This window comes from Labeo rohita, chromosome 5 (genome assembly GCF_022985175.1).
Source record: "Labeo rohita strain BAU-BD-2019 chromosome 5, IGBB_LRoh.1.0, whole genome shotgun sequence".
In the NCBI taxonomy this organism is placed as follows: Eukaryota; Metazoa; Chordata; class Actinopteri; order Cypriniformes; family Cyprinidae; genus Labeo; species Labeo rohita.
The window spans coordinates 42,042,633-42,063,986 of record NC_066873.1 but is presented as its reverse complement, the minus strand read 5'-3'; the positions used below and the strand labels follow the sequence as shown (position 1 = coordinate 42,063,986).

Below are 21,354 nucleotides of genomic sequence, written 5' to 3'. Positions count from 1 at the left end.
TATCTGGGCCATTCTACAGAACTAGTGCAAACTGCTGTCCCACAACCAAAAAACACATTTAAAAATCATTTGAGTATTCGAAATCTTAGATGTTTACTAAGATCCTTCTATTATCAATTGAAACCCACAATAATATTTAAAATATCAGTAAGCTTAATATATATAAAATCTAAATTTATTGGGTACTTTCAGTTGGTAGGTGGTTGTCCTGAACCTTAACCCCTACTGAAATAATTTTTGTATTTTTTTCCATTGTTGTTTTAAAAAATATAATTTAGATTTTTTTAAAAAAAGTGAAGTTTAAAAAATATATATTTATTTAATATTTTCTTTTTAATGTTTTATGAAATTATGAAACTTTACATTAAAAAAAGCATCCCGCTTTTTCTTATCACTACCGAAACAGTGTATGTTTTAGTTCAACAGCTGAGACTGATTTTAATTACACCCCTACATTTATGATCAGGAAATATTCCTGTGTCCCTCTCTCATAGCTAAGGTAGATAGGACCCATCATTTTGAGGTAAATGTGTTCAAAAGTATTAAAAATCTGTGTAACTTTAAGGAGCGTCACTACCGAGTCTTTGACATCTTTAAGCTAGGTTCAGAAGTATCTAAAATTGTCACTACCAAAACATTTGGTCGAGTTTTGGTAGTGACATCGGTAGATTTTTTGGGTGTTGTGCCATAAAATTGTCACTACCATAACAGTCACGGCTGAAATATGTCATCATTTTTTTGGTAGTGTAAAAAGTGAACACATAATCCTTGGGAGAAATAAACAAAATTTTAATACAGTTATGCAATTCTTTTTTTTTTTTAGTTTTGTTTTTAGTATGTTTTAGTAGTGTTTTAGTTATGTCAGTTAAAATTCTGTAATGTGATCGCTACCAAAACATTACTGTCACTACTGAAAATGTGATGTCACTACCGACACATGGGATGTTTCGTCAAAAAATAAAGTACACTGAATTATCACCTAAGAAGTTATGATAGTTTTTGGTTCAATATATGTTCAAACTAATAAATCCTACTCTGTAGAATGGTCCATATACTATTACAGTATTTACTAATATATATATATATAAATATATATTTGGCATATATATATTTACACACACACACACATATATATATGTGTGTGTGTGTGTGTGTGTGTGTGTATATACATATATACATATATACATAAATACATTTACATATATATGTGTGTGTGTGTGTGTGTGTGCATATATATATATATATATACATACATACATACACACACACACACACACATATATATATATATATATATATATATGTGTGTGTGTGTGTGTGTGTGTGTGTGTGTGTTGTGTGTATGTCTGTTTTGCTTTAATTTTTATTCCAGTTTTCCAGTTTTAGTTTTAGTAAATTTAGTGCTTAAACATATTCATTTCATTCAGTTGCCAAGGCAACATTTCTAATTTTCATTTCATTTTCATTTCAAAGTTTTTTACTATATATTAATATTTTATGTCAGCTTCATTTAGATCACAGAAAGTAATTTTTAATAGTTTGTCATTTTAGTTAATAATTACAACACTGCAATCTACAGTTTTTGGGAAAATGCTAAACCTAAATGTAAGTGGGGAGTAAGCACATTGTATGAAATCGTACAAATCCATTCCATTCGATTTAGCCACTAATTTGACAAGTTGTAAACAAACTGCCATGAGTGTGTTGACAAAAACACATTTTTAAATAGTTGTTTCCACTCAGTAACATTAATCACTTTGACTAAATTCACTGTCCTCTATGTAGCAGCATACTTTTTAACACTTTTAATTTCTTCAGTGTGATATATTCACAGACAAGCATCACTTTTACAAGTACTTAAACTTAGTATTAGTGATTTAAATCTACTTTGAACACTGTTGTTGCATCCAGAATAACAATGTGCAGTAAACGGTAGAACTGTGTGCACTACAACCCAATGTACTATTGTAATACATTAAAATATTATATAAAACACACCAATTTGCAATATCAAGCAGCAAAACGAACTGATTTGTACAGATAAAAATAACTAGATGCAGATGAGGCCGGAAGCCACACCCAAAAAATGTATCACGCCTGCTCTTACGGGAAAATAAGGTGGATAATAGGCAAAAAAACAGTATGTTAAAAGATGTCAAATTTACAAAAAAAAGTACCGGAAATATCCGGATAACTTACTACTTCCAGCAAGCTGTTGATTTTATTGTCAATGAGTTCTGCTGTTTTCTGTTGCACATTTGGCAAATACAAAGCTTTGCTATAACATTAGCAGAAAACACACTTTTGACTGTGACCACCTTGTTTTATCCTACAAAACCCAGCAAATAAAAAAGCTTAATGGTTCGTCCTAAGAGACCTTGTGTGTCTGTCCGCATGTTCTCTCATCGCTTTAGCACCGTAATCCAGGCATCACTTCTGTCCTCTCCACGGCAGTCAACGGCCGCTATGGGATTGAAAGATGCAGGATTATATCTCTCTCCATAATCCTACATCTTAGCTAAAACCTCACTGACAGTAACAGCATTACTTTAATTCAGCCTATATGACAAGCGTGCTCACTGTAACACAGCGGCCTCTGGAAGATTATAGTATAGATCAAGGAATCAATCTAACTAACCTAGAACATAAGAGGTTCTTACTCCTAATCTGAGAGATGAGGTCTGCGGGAGCATAACTTACTTGATTGAGAAATAAACATTCTTATTATAGATGGATGTACATAGTTTAAAAGTTTGGGGACAGTATTCTATAGGACAGCTGCACATGTAAAGGCAATGTAAGCCTCTTTATCCTGTCTTGAACAAATCATCCCTCTGTATCACTGTGTATTAATGTAACAATGGTATGAAATGAAATGTCTGTTTAGTCAGGACAATGTTTTGCAGTATAGTAATGGTGTACAAATGGGGACCAGCAATTACATTACATCATATAAGGGCCATTCCGCAGAGTTGGAAACATCTTGAAAAAATGTCTTTTTCCACAAATTTTGTATGTATGCAAATAATGTCCAAGGTACACATTTCTAGTAATTGTGCCGTTATTTCTCATGTTGCATTTTCAGAAAGTTTTGGAATATTAGCTTACATCTGCCTTGTAAATATATTTTTTCCTATTTTATGATACAGTTTTCAGAGGTAAATCAATAACAATTACAATTTTAACAATATTTCAAGTGTGATTTATGAGATTTGTTGTATTTTGAATCCAGTTTTTCATTGTAAAACCCAAATAGTTGATCACTCTGGTTTTAAAGTTAAGGATCCGTTAGTTTGAATATACACTGAACCAAATACTATCATAACATCTTAGTTGGTAATTCAGTATACTTTATATTTAACAAAACATCCCATGTTTCGGTAGTGACAATAATGTTTTGAAAGCGACCACATCACATTACAGAATTTTAACTCGCATACTACAACATACTAAAAAACTACAATTTGCATAAATGTACTAAAATTTAGTTTATTTCCCCCAAATAAAGGATTATGTGTTCCCTTTTGTCACTACCGAAACAATGACGACATGGTTTTGGTTACGACTGTTACGGTAATGACAATTTTAGATAGTTTTGGGCCCACCCAAAAAAGTGTGCGTTTAGTAGTGACGTTTCTTGAAGTTACACACAGTTTTCCTATTTTTGAACACATCCACATCTACCTCATCATGTAAATACGAGAGACAGTGACACGAAAATGGGGGGCACTTTCTTTTTTACATAAAGTTTCATCATTTACAAAGAAAATATAATGTGTTTCATAAAATATTTTTTTGAACTTCACTTTTTACAAAATCAAAGAGATATTTTTAAAAACATCAACGGAATAAAACGCAAAAAATTTCAATATCATTTTCATAAGTTAAAATTTAGGGGTTAGGGTTCAGGACAGCCACCTCACAATTGAAAGTACCAAATAAATGGTGAATTTATATATATTAAGCTTACTGATATTTTAAAAATTATTGTGGGTTTCAATAGATAATAGAAGGATTGTGGTACACATCTAAGATTTGAATACCTACCTTCATGTCTTTTTTTTTTTTGTAGAATGGCCAATAATCACTATGAATCACTATGTGATTTCAACCAATGCAAAAGAAAAAAGCAGATAGAGGAAAGTTATAAATCGAGTCTAAGGTATACAAATAAAACATTATTTAGAAAATCTGCCAATTGCATACAGAAAATAAGCTTTCATTTGAATTCTGTTGTCATTTATGTAGTCAATGCAATTAAATCACAATCTTTGTTTTTTTTCAGTCTTCAGGGATAGACAGATTTTCTTGGAAAGCATTACGTTTGCACGGAAACAAATCATGAGTTCGTAAATTCTCAGACTCCACATGACTGGCGATCTATTCCCCAGTGAAATAAGATAACATGTAATTTACCAAGGCTTTAAACTTTGCTCTCTGAGTCATGTCACGTCTTAATCTTTTGTTGTCTTGGGATTACTCTTATTTTAGCCCAAGATGAATGGTCATGTAATTTTTTTTTTATCTGGAATGAATACTTTTGATTACTTGCTGATCCCCTGTTGGGCTTAAACGTCAGCTTCATGGGAAGAAATGTGTCAACCTAGGCAGAGAAAAGAAGGAAAAAAACAAGGGTTTTTAGAACATTAACACAGACATCCTGAATACCAAAGAACAGGTGTGACATGATTACCTGAAACTGGTGTCAATACAACAGCACTCTTATCGCTTGCTTGTTTGAAAATTCTCATTTATCAGCCACAATGCTTTCTGTCCAAGAACAGTTTGGGGTTTAAGCCAAAAATCTGACCGAAAATGCCTTGGATATTTCATAATGTGGGGTCAGGAAATTTCCCTGTAATTACTAAATCATCAAAATCTACTGTAACAAGTTTAATGTCCCTAGTGAAAAAAGTAACAGAATTAAAATGCATTTTATACTAAGGGTAGTTCAAGTCTAACAACATATTTACTGACATACCACTCGAGACTTACTGATATAAAAAATTGTAATTAAAATTTATTTGGAGTAGTATTTCTTAATATTAATCCTAAAATGTGTTTTAATGTCACTATTGATGAGGATTGTAAAATCTTTAAATAATACCAGTCTTCACGCAAAATATTTACAGTGTACCTAAAGTATACTTGCAATAGTTCCACTTTAGCACAATCAAATATACTTAAAGTACATCATTAGTTAGACTTCAGCACTACTTCCTCACAATTAAAGTGCATTAAGTACGAAATTAGTTGTTCCAATTTAGCAGACTTTAAATATACCAAATTTAGTATACTAAAAGTACAACTGCAGGCTATTTTATTAAGTACGTAATATGTAAATGTATTTGTAGCATACTTAGCATGAAATAAATATATTTTAAATACATTTTAGTATATTTAATTTTCACTAGGGGTGTGTTCTAGCATCACTAACAAAAAAAAGTTACTCAGTCCGGCTTAATCTAGTTTTCTCTTCTTTTGCTGACATCTAGTGTTACAAATATGAAGAGCTTTCTCAAATCAAATGACAAACATTGTTTTATGTTTTGATTCTGTTATTGACAGTAAAACACCTCATGTTATCAAGCAAATTATCTAAAAAAAACTATAAAAAATAAGATAACTGTTAAATGATGGCATGAAGGTAAATGAAAAGGTATCAAGTGACATAAAAGGTAATTCAATCGAAAATTCTTATCAAATGACACTGAAGGTGAAGAACATTAAACAATAATAACTATTTTACTCTCATATTCTTACAGTTTTAAGATAATTTTGGTTGCATGGTTTTACCATAGCATTTGCAGTAAAACCATGGTAACTACAAAATTAACTGAGTTTTACTGCAAGAACCATGGTTTTAACTATGTTTTTGTAGTAAAATCACAGCAACTACAAAATGAACCATGGTTTTACTACAGTATTGACAGTAAAATCATATTTACTACAAAATTAACCATTGTTTTACTACAGTATTGACAGTGAAACCATAGTAATGACGAAATAATCTAGCAAAACATCTAGCTTAACTGTTTTCTAGTAAAACCATAAAACACAAAATTAAATGTGGTACTAGAATATGTGTGCTAAAACATTTATACAGTGAAAGAAAAAATTAAGCATGATTTTTTTTAATAAAATAAATAAATACGTTCGCGAAGGAAGTCGGATTTGCATTTACTTGCAACAGAAGTGCGTCAGCGTCGAAAGGTACGTCAACAAAATAAAAATACAGTAATTTATCACGTTAATATACATTTAAATATCACAGATATATCTACAAACGTTTTATTTAATTCTGTGATTACTATGGTTTCAATGCGAAAAACATATGTAAACCCTGGTTCTTGTAGTAAAACCATGGTTAATTTTGTAGTTACTGTCGTTTTACTCCAAATACTCTAGTAAAACCATGGTTAATTCTGTGGTTACTACAGTTTTAATGCAAAAACCATATTAAAACCATGTTTTTTGTAGTAAAACTATAGTTAACTTTGTAGTTGCCATGGGTTTACTGCAAATTCTATGGTAAAACCATGATTACGTTTGTGGTTACTATGGTGTTACTACAAAAAACATAGTTAAACCATGGTTCTTGTAGTAAAACCATGGTTAATTTTGTAGTTCCCATTGTTTTACTTCAAATCTTATAGTACAACCATGGTTTATTTTGTGGTTACTATGGTTTTACTACAAAAAACATAGTTAAACCATGGTTACTGTAGTAAAAGTTTCTTTGAGTAAAGTTTATAATTAGAACGGTTAAAGAATACTCTGTAATACAAGCTTCTTCTAGCCTACACTGTAAGAAACAAAAAAAACACAATTTGTTGAGTCAACTTAAAATAATTTGTTACCCTGCTGCCTTAAAATTTTAAGTTCTCTCAACTCAAATAAGTTTAGTCAACTTGAAATGTTAGGTTGTACCAAGTGACAACTTAGATATTTGAGTTAATTCAACTTAAAATTTTAAGGTAGCTGGGTAAACTCAACTATCTAAGTTGTCACTTAATAAATTATTTTTAAGTTGACTCAACAAATTGTTTTTTACAGTGTACTTTAAAAAAAATGAAATATACACCCCGCATAAAATGAAGTGTCTGACATTTATTTTATGAATAAAATCAGTAAGTCACATTTTTGATGGCAAAATGATAGGCTTCAAAACATCAAGGCAGAAAAATTAAGAGATGCATTTTTTGCAGACATCCATTAACTCACATGAACAAAAATCAAAAGCTACAGTAGCTATAAAAGAGTCTTTGGGATTCATAAAAGTTTGTAGCTAGAAGGAAAAGAGAGGCAGAGACGTTAAAGAGAAAAATCACAACACTTTGTCCTTCCACCACTAGCAGCCTAAAAACTCACAGTGCAAACATTACCTCATTACCGCTATGTGACAGCTATGCATTCATATTCAGAACCAATCTTCATCTATAAATTCATCAGTCTAAATACTGATTCAAAATGAATGGTATAAAAAACAATAAATATAAATACATTTGCCCTTGAAGTCTGGACAAGAACTGGTCGCCGAATCATAAGTGGTGTAAAAAAGGGTTGCACATTTAAAAACATACACAGTTTGGCTTTTAACTGTTTAGTTGTGGCTATTCAGTAGGATTTAAAATATCAAATCTTGCATGAGGAACAAACAGCCTCTGAGCTGGTCTGGTCTTACATTTGCATGCTTGCTTATAGAATATATAATGATATATTCACTGTGATTCAATTATGTGGTTAAAAACCATTCGGTTTTCACTATCAGCACTGAAGCTAAACAAAAAAATCCCCAGATCTTCCTGTTGTTGCAGGAGCTGGTGTACAACAAAAAGTTCACAAGAAAACACTTTCATCTTCATCTCACCACATATGATGCTTCGTGCTAAATGCTGTAGGCTAATGTTTGGCTCTTTTGTTATATTAAAGCTTACTGTTGACCAACCATGATGGTTTTGAAGAGCTAAACTGAGCATATATTAATTTTGGCTGTAACTGCAAATGCATTTGTTGCTTCTCAGCTGAGGTCAGTGATGTTAGTGTTCCTGATATTGTTGTTATTTTGATGACGCGGTTCTTGGATCGCTGTTATTGATGTTGGCGATCTGTAGCTGGTGTTTCTGAGGCGTTCAGTTGGTGCAGGTGTTGATGTTCTTGCCGTCAGCTGCATCATCAACCAAAGACAGATGGTAGTCCGTAGCGAGAGTGAAATGAGAAATGCATCCCACTAAACCTCGCATGTACTGTCTGTTAGTGTGCAACGCAATCTCCTTCATCCCACCTAGAGAAATTTGAAAATCAAAATCACCAGCAGAAGTAGAAAAATACAAAAGAAGTCTTTAACGAGGGCCAGGGCTGCATTTATTTGTTCAAAAATCCAGTAAATCAGCAATATTGTGAAAAATGTTTACAATTTAAAATAACCTTTTTCTGTTTGAATACATTTTGAATTTTAATTTATTACTGTGATTCAAAGCTGACTTTTTAGCATCATTACTCCAGTATTCATTGTCACATGATCCTTCAGAAATCAAAATATGCTGATTTGCTGCTCAAGAATCACTTATTATTATTAATGTTGAGAACATCTGACTACAGCCTGATATTTTTATGGAAACTATGGAAAACTTTTTTTTTTTAATATCATAAATGTCTTTACTGTCACTTTCAAACAATTTATTGCATCTTTGCTGAATAAATAACTGATTTCTTTCAAAAAAGAAGTGTACTTCTGAATGGTAGTGTTTTTTTATTCCTACTTTATTTCATACACAATGCTGTATGAATATCTATTTCATTATTACCAGCATCCTTTAGTCATCTTTATCATTACAATTAACGTCATAATTGTGTTTATTCTTACCAATGTAAAGGTCACCGTTGATGTTCAGCTGCCTCATCTTACCCGGAGATCTGCCTGTTTTTGCTCCGTAATCATCGACTGTTAGTTTACCAGACTGTCCATCCCTTCAGACAAAGACAAACATAAATTAAACTGAGAAAACTTCAGCCCTTGTATATGGTACAAATTGCCTGACATTCATCTACACTTAAAAAATTTGGTGTAGGATTTACTTTTAAACAATTTTCACTTAGAAACTGCGAGCAAGTTTCATTATAAAATGACAAAGAAACACCACATCCCTAGTGAAAAATAAATATACTAAAATGTATTTAAAATACATTTATTTCATGCTTTTTCTTGCATTTACATCTTATATACTTAATAAAAATACCCTGCAATAGTACTTTTTGTATACTAAACTGGTATATTTAATGTCTAATAATTTTGTACTTACTGTAATTTAATTGTGTGGAAGCAGTCCTGAAGTCCAACTAATGATATACTTAAGTACATTTGATTGTGCTAAAGTGGAACTATTCCAAGTAGGTACACTTTAAATATTGTGCATTGTGCACAAGTAGTACTCCAAATAAAGTTTAATTACAATTTTTATATCAGTAAGTCTCAAGCAATACGTCGGTGAATATGTTAACAGACTTGAACTATTAGTATAAATAAATGCATTTTAAATATAGTACTTTTTTTACTAGGGATAACACTAGATTGCTGTAAAGTGAAATTTTGATAAAGAAAGACCCACTGAAATAATGATTTAATGACACATGTCTGACCTGACAGCCTTCACTCTGTGCCATTTGCCATCACTAAATGTGCCATTAATGACCACAGTGGCGGCTCCGCTACCAAGATTGTAACTGTAGAGAGAATAAGAGATGTTAGGATGCTTCTGATCCTTGTGAACTGTCTGCAAAAATGCATGCATATAAAGGTAAATCTCATTACTTTCAGCAAGTAGTTGCATGCAGATGGATATGTTGTTATACCTGAAAATGAGTGCTCCGTCTTGAAGGCCGAGAGACAGGTAGTCACTGTTGGCTCTCATTGGACTGTCTCCCCGCCATAGTAAAAGACCATCTTTAGACGTGCTCTTGAAACGCATGAACATGTTTGTTCTGGAACCAGATACCCTGCAGAGACACGCACCATTATATTAGCACGTGTGCATGCATGTATGCACACAAAAACTTAATGTGAAGAAAATAGAGTGCATTAGTTGGGTTCTGGAAGTAAAAGCCTACATTTCTGTCCGTTGAGTAATAGATTTTTGACAAATGAAGCCAATTTGTTTTGATTAATTTAAAGTACTTTGAAAATAATTTTTGAATATTCAAGGTGAAAACCTACATTACCCATGATTCCACCAATCAGAGAGTTGTAGTGAGCAAATTGTACGAAAACAGTTTACAGAGAACTCACTCTCCCATGAAGCACCACAAATATATATAATGCACATTTTGCAGTAAACTATTGTTTTTATAGTTATAATCAACAAATTAAAAAAATAGTTTAATATTTCACCATTTGATTATGTTATTCACAGCGCTTAACTGGATTGTAGCTCCTTTTGTTTGATTTTCAATTTAAATTCACCTCATAACTGGTTGGTTTAGTTCATGGCATATATTGCATTAACAAAGACTTTTTAAAAATCCCTATGAGAAAAATGAACTGAAAAAAATGCTTCCAGAATCAATGATACTAAAAAAGTGTGCATGCACTAATTCACTCTATTGATCTGAGCGCAGTTACAGAGTGTAAAAGCAAAAGTACTCTACCTTTTGAGGATATCTCTGTTGTCATATGTCAGATAGCTGCGTCCAGTGAACTGAGGGATCTCAATAGATTCAGTGACAGCTGATGCAGGGAAACATAAAGAGTGCACAGCTCTTTAACAATCACTAGATGGCAGCAAACGACATAAATACACTAAAGCTTCTCACAAGACAGCAGACATGAATGAGAGATTCTGACTTGAGCACTTACTGTTTAAGCAATAATTCCCACATTCTGCACAGTGAGAGCACAAAACAGAATAAAAGAAGCTTAAGAAAGATTTTGAAGTGTTATGGAAGAAGTCTGCAAAGAATATCAGAGCAAAATCTCAGTCTAAAACCAAGCACAAAATATTGCTTGTGTGCTATGAAAGGAAAGTTTACAATTAGTTCTCAATTCCGCTCCTTAAGATCTGCCTTCCTGCAGAGTTAGTTTAAACTGTGTACTAATAGTATGTGACCCTGGACCACAAAAGGGTCAACTTATGAATAAATAAGCTTTCCATTGATGTATGGTTTGTTAGGATAGGACAATATTTGGCAATATTACAACTATTTGAAAATCTGGTCTTTAAAGTCTTTAAAGTTGTCCAAATGTGGTTCTTAGCAATGCATATTACTAATCAAAAATTGTTTTGATATATTTACGGTAGAAAATCTACCAAACATCTTTATGGAACATGATCGTTCTTTAATATCCTAATAATTTTTGGCATAAAAGAAAAATTGATCATTTTGACCCATACAATGTATTTTTGACTACTGCTACAAATATACCCGAGCAACTTCAGACTGGCTTTGTGGTCCAGGGTCACATATGAGAAGCAGAGTGCAGTATGCAAATCTTAGTAGTATGCATTGTTTTCATTTATATTAATAAAATTATTTGCATTTTAATCTCATTTATATTCATATACAATTAAAATTACAATGCACATAAAAAATACATAAAATTACAATGCACATTTAGGCAAATGTATCTGGTCAATGATATTTTAGTATTATTCATATACTACTATTATAGTATGTATTAATATTTTAGTAAATTTTGTGCTTTTTCCATTATATTAGTGACATGAAATATTAACAATAATTATAATAGTAATAATACACTGCTATAATAATAATACAACTATACACTGTCTACGCTATTTCATTCATTCATTCATTATTTATTTATAAAGCACATTTAAAAACAACCCAAGGTTGACCAAAGTGCTGATCAGGAAACTCAAATAAAAACAAAATATATAACAATCAATAAAACAACATACATAAAATTAGAATAATAGATTATAATAATAAAAATAATACATTTAAGAAATTTTTAAAAAGACAAACTATGTTATTTGCATACTGTGCACATTCAGAAATAATTGCATGAGAAGTAAGTATTGCATACTGAACTTATGGATGGATTCGCGGCTTCAGGTTTGTGTTATTATAATTAACAAACTATTAACTATAATTACTAAACTATTAACAGCAGATCTTCAGGAGCACCTGTGCCATACAACAGTATGTTTTCTCACCTTTCTGACAGTGTTTCCCATCGTACCCAAGCGCACAGTCACAGTCGTATCCGTCCCACTTCGGCCTGCATGTTCCTCCATTAGCACACGGGTTCTCCACACACGGGTGATCTGCGTTTAACACGTTCACACCAAAAGCCTGACCAGGGTTCAGCTCTATAGTGCGGTCATTCAGAGTGATCTGGGATAGGAGGATTAAAATGAAAAATGATTATACCATTTTAGAACTAAAAACGTTAAAATCTGCATATGGATCATGCAGTAGTAAATTGTCAATTTCTGACTACTTAAAACTCAGGTGTTGCAGCATAAAATTAAATTGCAGCACTGAACACTAATAAGCATCTTTAGACTCACTGAATTAACTGCAGCTGAATTTACACTACTTAAAAATCATGATTATTTGTTGCAACGTTGCAATGTGGTAGTCAGTGTTTTTGGGTGTCTGCAGTTTCTTTATCTAGAATCTACTGTCCAAACTTGTACCTTCTGCACAGTTCCACTAAAGGGTCTCAAGACGCGAGCGCTCGTCTTAGTAATATCATAATTAGGAACTCCTCCAATATATAGAGGAGAACTGCACTTTATCTGTGTAAATGCACCCTGAGAGAAAAAGAGAGAGAAAGATAATGCAAAATAATAAGAAAGCATACAGATGCCTTGTATTATACATTTATTTCTGATTGAACAGATTTTGTTGTCATTAAATGATGCTCAATAGCCCCTTTTAAGTAAAATGTGTTGACCTTTGTTTTAATGCTTAGGACTGAATAACGAATAGTAATTACTTGGCCTGAATAAAATAAAATAAAATAAAATAAAATAAAATAAAATAAAATAAAATAAAATAAAATAAAATAAAATAAAATAAAATAAAATAAAATAAAATAAAATAAAATAAAATAAAATAAATGACACCCTGTATATGTTCTTTATTTTAAAAAACCACAAACATTTGTTGATATGGTGAGCCTACACATATAAAAGTAAACTCTTTACAGATTCAGGTGATGTATTACTTTTGTGTGTCCAATAAAAATTGAGGGAGCAATTCAAGTTCTTTTTGCTGTCATCTGGAATATATGCGAGTGCTCCCGCCGGTGCCTTAGCCAACCCCAGGACGTATAGTAAAAGGTATTCACATTTGTTTTAACGTTTAGGACTGAATAATGAATAGTAATTACTTGGCCTGAATAAAATAAAATAAAATAAAATAGTATGATTTTTTTTTTTTAAGTGTTACAATTTTTTTTTTTTTTTTTTAAGGAAATTAATAGTTAATGTTTATCAAATTGATCAAAACTGGAGTAGACTGTAGTAATGATGCTGAAAATTCAGCTTTGCATCACAGGAATAAATTACTTTTTATATATTACAGTAGAAAACAGCTATTTGAAATTGCAATAATAGTTTGCAATTACTGCTTTTACTGAATTTATGATTAACTAAATGCCTTGGTAAGTACAAAAATATTACAAACTGACCCCAACTTTTGTATGGTAGTGTAAATGTTTTAAAATAATTTAAACTGTTCACCTCTGCCATGCCTTCTACTGGTCTCTGGTTGTCTACTTGTAAAATGCCATTTTTTGCTGTACGAGAGACACGCAACTCATGCCACACGTCCATAGCAATGGCCTCTTTACTCCTGACAACAGAAGCAAAGAATATTTAACAGCTGTGGATTCACAGTCATCTACCAAAACAGAAAGAAAGTCACATGTTTTGCTTTTTCTTTGTTTTCACTACACACTCCACCTGATCACTGTGGCTCCCGAGCCGCAGTCGAAGCGAAACTCCACATATCCGCCCACCAGGCTGATTGACAGGAAGTCACGACTGGCTGCATCATCGGTGTAGAGCAGCGTGCCGTCGGGTTTGGTCGGCTGGAAGGTCATCTCAAACTCCATGAAGGACAGGTAGTTGTGTGAGGGCTGAGGCCAGGGGGCGCTGGCGTACGAGTACATGCTCTCATTAAACTGAGGCAGAGACAACAGGAAACCTGAAACGAGACGTATAAGCCTTAGAATTAAGAAATATGAAGTCAGGTAGCAACTTTCTAATCATACTATAATCATGCTAGAAACATGCTAGCAACATGCTAACAACTTGCTAAACATGTTAAAACATACTAGTAACTATCTGAGACTATCTATCTGAGATTTTAAACTTTAAACTATTTCAGACTGAAAACCATCAAACTTAAAACTTTTTTTTTTCTTAAAACTTTTTAAACTTCAAACGTTCTGGTGCGGCTTTCTCAAGCCAACTTAAAGTTTGTCTTGACTAACTTTTTATCTAGTTATTACTACTATTGCATATGTCATTGTTCATGTGTGTTAAATGCTGTATATTATGCTATATATGTAAGACATATATGTTCACATTTTTGCACTGAGGTGTTTCTGAGACACTATGACACTTATTTCTTATGAAAAAGAAGTGCACTTACTGAATGGCCACTTGTAGTGTACTTTAAATAATATATTTTTTAAACGTACTTGCACATAATAAAAGGCCACTTAAATGTACTTAAAGTAAATTTCTTAATGCAAGCACACTTTAAAAGACTATGTAATGTCAAATTAAATATTTAACTTTAAAGTACATTTTAAATCATTGTTGTAATATATTTTAATTATTTTGATGTGTTGACTGGCTTACTAAAGCACATAAAGTACTTAATTATAATTTTAACTGTAGTGTTACTTGATATTATATTTAAAGTAAATATATATTTAAATCTACTACACTGGTTGCACTTTATTTTGCAGTATGTGTACTTACACGTACTCACAGTGTACTTACCTAAGAAAGTTCTGGTAATATAAAGTAACTACATGGGGTAGGGCAGGGTTAGGTTTAGGGGTAGTACATGGGTCATTCTAGAATTAGGGGTACATTTAGAATTTAACAATGTGAAGAAGAAAGTTTTCCTTTTTCCCAAAAACCCAAATTATGACCTTACATGGCTGCTTTGAAACAATCTATATTTTATAATGTGCTATATAAATAAAGGTGATCTGTAGAAATATGTGCATAAAATACCATCTATGTTTGCTACTGTCAGCCATGTTAGCTTTACTGGGTAACACAGTATTGAAAATTGAGTATTGACATTTTTAGTGTTTGGGCCTATACTTAATATGGAAGCCTAGAACTACTGAGCATATGGTATGTTTAGAAATATATGAACAAAACGTAAGTTTTAGTAAAATTGTCTTGTTAGAATTTGCAAAAATACTTGTGTAACACTGTTGACAGTCAATTAATCCACTCTTGACACAGGTTTGCTAGTTTAACCAATATTAAAGGAAAGAGAGAGAACATAACTTCTAGTGTTTCATCCATGTGCTTCTAAAGGAAATATCATCATACTGTGCAAATTATGCGAGGATGGGACAAACCATTCCTTTTTGAGGAAACAAGTTATATCACAATAAACACTTATTATTTTTGAAGCGCACACCCAAATGTCTTGATGACCTAATCTAACTGAAGGTGAAACTATGAAATTAATTCATATTTGAGGTAATTTGCATGCTTAAATGCAGAGTAGAATGAGCAATTTTTAAAAAATCGGACAGCTGAATACCAGGGTTGTATGTGATATGAACATCATTTTTGAACAAATGATATGGCTTTTTCAACATATGTGACTCTGGACCACAAAACCAGTCATAAGGGTCAATTTTTTGAAAATGATATTTATACATCATCTGAAAGTTGAATAAATGAGCTTTTGTTATGATATATTTGGCTGAGATACAACTATTTGAAATCTGGAATCTGAGGGTGCAAAAAAATCTAAATATTGAGGAATTCGCCCTTTAAAATCGTCCAAAGGAAGTTCTTAGCAATGCATATTACTAATCAAAAATTAGGTTTGAATATTATTTATGGTAGGAAATTTACAAAATATCTTCATGGAACATGATCTTTACTTAATATCCTAATGATTTTTGGCATAAAAGAAAAATCTATAATTTTGATGCATACAATGTATTGTTAGCTACTGCTACAAATATACCTGTGCTACTTATGACTGTGGTCTGTGTTTTGTGGTCCAGGGTCACATACAGTAGTGTGATCGAGAAAATATAATTGTGTACTAGAAAATTAAGCATTGGGGCTTTATATTGATGAAAATATATTAAAAATACACTTCACGGACATGAGATGTACCCACAATTATAGAATGACCCACCTAGTTATTCCCTAGTTATTGTAATTACTAAAATAAGTACACAGTATGTACATCAGGAAGAGGACTGTAAAATAAAGTGCTACTGAAAGTATAAATATGGTGGTTCTTGCACATGCAAAAATCAGCGGCATGGTCTTGAGTGTGTGTTTGTGTGTGTGTACAGCAGTGCGTGTGACTCACTCTCCTCACAGAGGAAGCCCTTATAGCCCAGAGGACACAAGCAGATGAAGCCGTCTGCACGGTTGGCAAAGCAGATTCCTCCATTAGCACAGGTGACCTTCTCACACACACTGTTGCTGCACTCGCCTGAAACACACAGAAGAGAAGAACATGCTTTGAACACAGTCCCCAAAAGTATGTGAGCATTTAAAAATCTCTCAATATCAATGCATCAGATCACTGCACTACTGTTCAAAAATTTGGGGGCAGTGATACCTTTTAATGTTTTTGAAAGAAGTCTCATTAAGGATATATTTATTTGATGACAATCAGTTAAAACAGGAATATTGTGAAATATTATTTAATTCAAAAATAATTGTTGTCTATTTTAATATATTTTAAAATGTAATTTATTTCTGTAATACAAAGCTGAATTTTCAGCATCATTACTCCAGTCTTCAGTTACATGATCCTTCTTGGCTTGCCGCTCAAGAAACATTTCTGATTATTAACATTGTTGAATATGATCATTTTGTTTTTCAAGAATTAAATTTAAAAAATTTGAAAGTTTACACTGCCACTTTTGTTTAATTTAATGCATCCTTGGTGAATAAATGCATTAATAAAATTGAAAAAATCTTACTGACCCCAAACTTTGGAACAGTCGTGTAAAATATTTACTTCTCCTTCCTGAATATTTTAATAGCATATTTGCAAGCTCACAGTTCTCTGATGTCAGATAATGACCATATGACATGCAGGTAAACAAATAAATTATTTAATCTTTTTCAGTGTTTTATTTCTATTACATTAATTATGATTTAAAATTTTCATTTATGATTTAATTAATTATCAGCTTTTCATAAACTGATGAACCCTCAGGGCAGAATAGAAAAAAGCATAGCAAGTTACATTTATTTGAAAGAAAGACACACAAGCATACTTTAAGCAACGTTTGACAAAAAGAAGCCTTTTAGGTTTGAAAATCAGAAAACAATAGATAAAGCAGTTTAAAATGAAGACAAAATGTATTTGGACACTTATAGTTATGGGGTATGTCAAACTAACCAATGTCTGCTCCGCTCAGTGCATTTCCTTTAGGCCAGGGTCGGATGTCGATGGCTTTACTGTTGACAGTCAGACTCTGCATGCAGCCCTGAAAGCCACGATTGGTCCCCACCGCCCTCACCAGCCAATAGGCATTCGGCGCTCCGCCCAGAAACAAAGGCGTGCGGAACGTTATTTTAGTGTACTGACCCTGAGAGAGAAAGAAAAGAGGTTGTCAGATGCATTTTAGAAGCTGGTCAATACATCTACTGTGTATATCACTACAGAGAACCTAACTTTATTTTATCATTTTGTGTTTTTGTCCTGTTTCTGTATTGAAGCATTTGAGATCAATCTTCCGCCACAAATATTGCAGTCACAGATAAAAAAAAAAAAATAACAGTGAAACCAAAATTTAAAAATACAAGAAAAAAAAAACTTCACACACAAATTTAAAATGAAAGCAAAGTTTTTAGAATAGCAAAGAATGGTCACGAATCAAAAAATAATATGTTTAATCAAAAATATAATAATGCATTAAAAAATAAACATGACTCGAAATTTTAAAAACAAAATCATATTGCACGAAAATGAAATATTAATGCAAAATTATCCAACTTGCACACAAAATCATTTGTTCCTTGGTTATATTTCTCTGTTTTTTTATGCTCTCAGACATATTTTTATTTTTTGAATGCTTTTTTTCACTTCGCTCTTTAGAGTTGCATGTAAATCAGGGCGGGCCTAAGTATCAACATTGGTCCATTAGTTCTAGATTAGAGCATCAGCAGCTAACGAGGCACACTGGAGTGACATCAACTCCCCTCTCAACTGACTGGAGGAGCCGTCAATCAAAGAACACATGATTTTGTGTGCAAAATAAATTTGGATAAATTTGCATTCATATTTAATATTTATGCAATATGATTTTAAATGTTTTTAAAGTTTTGATTCATGCTTATTATTTTTTTAAAATGCATTATTCATTTTTTGATTTACGCTTATTGTTTTTCGATCCGTGACCATTGTTTGCTAGACTGAAAACTTTACACCCCCCTTTCAGAATCTGCAAAATGTTCATTATTTTATCAAAATAAGAGGGATCATACAAAATGCATGTTATTGTTTATTTATTGTTCTGACCTGAATAAGATATTTCACATAAAAGACGTTTATGTATAGTCCACAAGAGAACATAATAGCTGAATTTATTAAAAATGACCCGTTCAAAAGTTTACATCCCCTTGATTTTTAATACTGTGTTGTTACACAGTTTTTTTTTTTTTTTTTTTTTTTTAGTGATAGTTGTACATGAGTCTCTTGTCCTGAACAGTTAAACTGCCTGCTGTTCTTCAGAAAAATCCTTCAGGTCCCACAAAAACTTAGGTTTTCAGCTGGTTTTTAACTGAGGGACTCTTATGCAACTATTACAGAAGGTTCAAACACTCACTGATGCTGCAGAAGGAAAAATGATGCACCCGAGCTGGCGGGTTAAAATTTTTGAAAAGAATGAAGATGTTTACATTTTTCTTATTTTGCCTAAATATCATATTTTTTCATTTAGTACTGCCCTTCAAAGGCTACAGAAGATACTTACATGTTTCCCAGAAGACAAAATAAATTAAATTTACCCAATTCAAAAAGTTTTCAAAATTAACATTTTGCAGATTCTGAAAGGGGGATGTAAACTTTTGACCTCAACTGTATTTTTACTTGTGTTTTGGTTTCACGCTTATTATTTTTTAAATCTGTGACTGCAATACTTTTGGTGGAAAATTCATCCTAATCCATACATGCGTACCTGAGAACGGCCCGACACCGGTGTGTCATTGTCTAGTCGTAGCCAGCCATTCATGCCGTCTCTAAATATTGTGACCGTGTGCCACTGTCCAATCACAACAGAGCTTTCACTCACGATTTGAGCTGCCCCTGTACCACAGTTAAACCTGTGCACATAAAAATCACCATCAATTACTAATAATCATGAAATCAATAATAAAAAAAAAATACATAAATAAATAAGACTCCATAGGATTGGAAGTGGAAGTGCCTGCAAATACAGTAAGCCAAAAAAAATGTTTTTAGGTGAAACAATGCGAAAATTATAGTTTTAGGTTAAATAATATTAATTGATAAATAGATATACATAGAAAAAACAATCATGATTCCACATATAAACAGACATGTAAATTAGCTACCAAAACAAAAGCATGAGGTGAATTAACAGCAGAAAACTATGGAGACTGAACACTTTATAAGAACTGTATTTAAAACTGGAGATACCTGTAGTGTAGTTTTCCCCGCACAAGGGCCAGGGAGGTGAAATCTCCTCTACCGTGTTCATTCTCTCCACAATACAACAGCAATCCATCCTCAGCCTCTGCCTGACAGGTCAAAGCAGTCATTCATAAGCGTCAGGTCTCAAAAACCTCTCAAACGCATCAGAGTCTGCCTGTATATGTGATTATACAGTACCTTAAACTCCAGGCTGATCTGAAAGCTCTGGTAGGAGTTTTTAAGTGGTTCAAACGTCATGTGGGAGTAGCCATAGAACTTTGGGAAATTTACCGTCAGACCTATAGGACAAAAAGCTAAGTGGTTACAACACTTGCTTTTGAAATCTTAAGACATTTGTACATGCACACACCCTCTATATACTGTGCGTTTCAGTCTTGAGAGTCTATAGATCCAAACGCTACGACTGAAGGTCACAGAAAATGATTTCTTTCAGTCCGTTTGGACATGCTTTCTGGCCCGTCACATCTTCTGTGACAGAGTTGTGGTTACAGAGCGTTTCATCTCTTGGGCACAAATCCCATAGTTCATCACTGCCATGTTGGTGTACAGCCACATCCACATGCTAGAACATATGACCCTTAGCCCAAACCCTAATTATATCAAAATTAAAGTTTTGTGACTTTTAGTCATGTTTATGACGAAAGTTCAAAGTTTGAGGGTTGGTAAGATTTATTTGTTCTTTTAAATAATCTCTTATGCTCATTAAGGGTGTATTTATTTAATAAAAAATACACTAAAATCAGTAAATTTGTGAAATATTATTGCAATTTAAAATAGCTGTTTATAATTTGAATATATTTTAAACTGTAATTTATTCCTGTGATGCAAAGCTGAATTTTCAGCATCACTACTCCAGTCTTGAGTGTCACATGGTCCTTCAAAAATCATTCAAGCTCTTCAGGAAAGTTTCTTCTGCTTATGATTATCATTATAAATGTTGCAAACAGTTGCTGCTTAATATTTTTCTGGAAACGGTGATACATTTTTCACGAACTCTTTAAGATAACTAAAAGATCAGCATTTATTTGAAATAGAAATCTTGCATGAAATCCTGCAGAAAGCAATACATTTTGCTGGATATAAATATTTGAATAAAATTGAAGTGGACAGACAAATTACTTCTCTCTGGAAACAGATAAGACACAATATAATAACTAAGCAGTTTACTTCTGAAGTAGGTACATTTGGAACAAGTGAAAACATAAATACTTCCCCAAGAGGCTGAAAGAATATATAATTGACATTTGGCCATTAACCAAGCTAATGTTTTGACACTCAGAATGAGTGCAGCTCAGCAGAATAGTGACATTTCATGAAATTGCAATTTTCAGCACAACATATATTGCATTTAAAAATATTGAAACTGATATGCAATACTGTAAGAGATTTAGAACAATAAAGTAATCTTGTGTTAGGAGTCAACTTGATTTAAAATGTTATTGTACACGCTCTGAAAAGTTTACACATAGC

The 21,354-nt window shown here is 32.5% G+C and overlaps 1 protein-coding gene across 1 annotated transcript in view; it reads right to left on the bottom strand.

The window, feature by feature from the left end:
- Positions 1–7,548: 7,548 nt before the first annotated feature.
- Positions 7,549–21,354, bottom strand: part of LOC127165018 (pikachurin) — a 33,706-nt gene continuing 19,900 nt past the window's right edge. The window contains exons 10-24 of the mRNA XM_051109260.1: positions 20,062–20,162; positions 19,870–19,970; positions 19,388–19,532; positions 17,608–17,797; positions 16,561–16,686; positions 13,932–14,175; positions 13,710–13,821; positions 12,660–12,776; positions 12,174–12,354; positions 10,853–10,876; positions 10,645–10,723; positions 9,853–9,996; positions 9,640–9,723; positions 8,867–8,970; positions 7,549–8,284 (exon numbers count right to left, since the gene is read on the bottom strand). Of these exons, the coding sequence (XP_050965217.1) occupies positions 8,133–8,284; positions 8,867–8,970; positions 9,640–9,723; positions 9,853–9,996; positions 10,645–10,723; positions 10,853–10,876; positions 12,174–12,354; positions 12,660–12,776; positions 13,710–13,821; positions 13,932–14,175; positions 16,561–16,686; positions 17,608–17,797; positions 19,388–19,532; positions 19,870–19,970; positions 20,062–20,162 (1,904 nt within the window). The 3' untranslated portion in view covers positions 7,549–8,132. The remainder of the gene's footprint in view (positions 8,285–8,866; positions 8,971–9,639; positions 9,724–9,852; positions 9,997–10,644; positions 10,724–10,852; positions 10,877–12,173; positions 12,355–12,659; positions 12,777–13,709; positions 13,822–13,931; positions 14,176–16,560; positions 16,687–17,607; positions 17,798–19,387; positions 19,533–19,869; positions 19,971–20,061; positions 20,163–21,354) is intronic.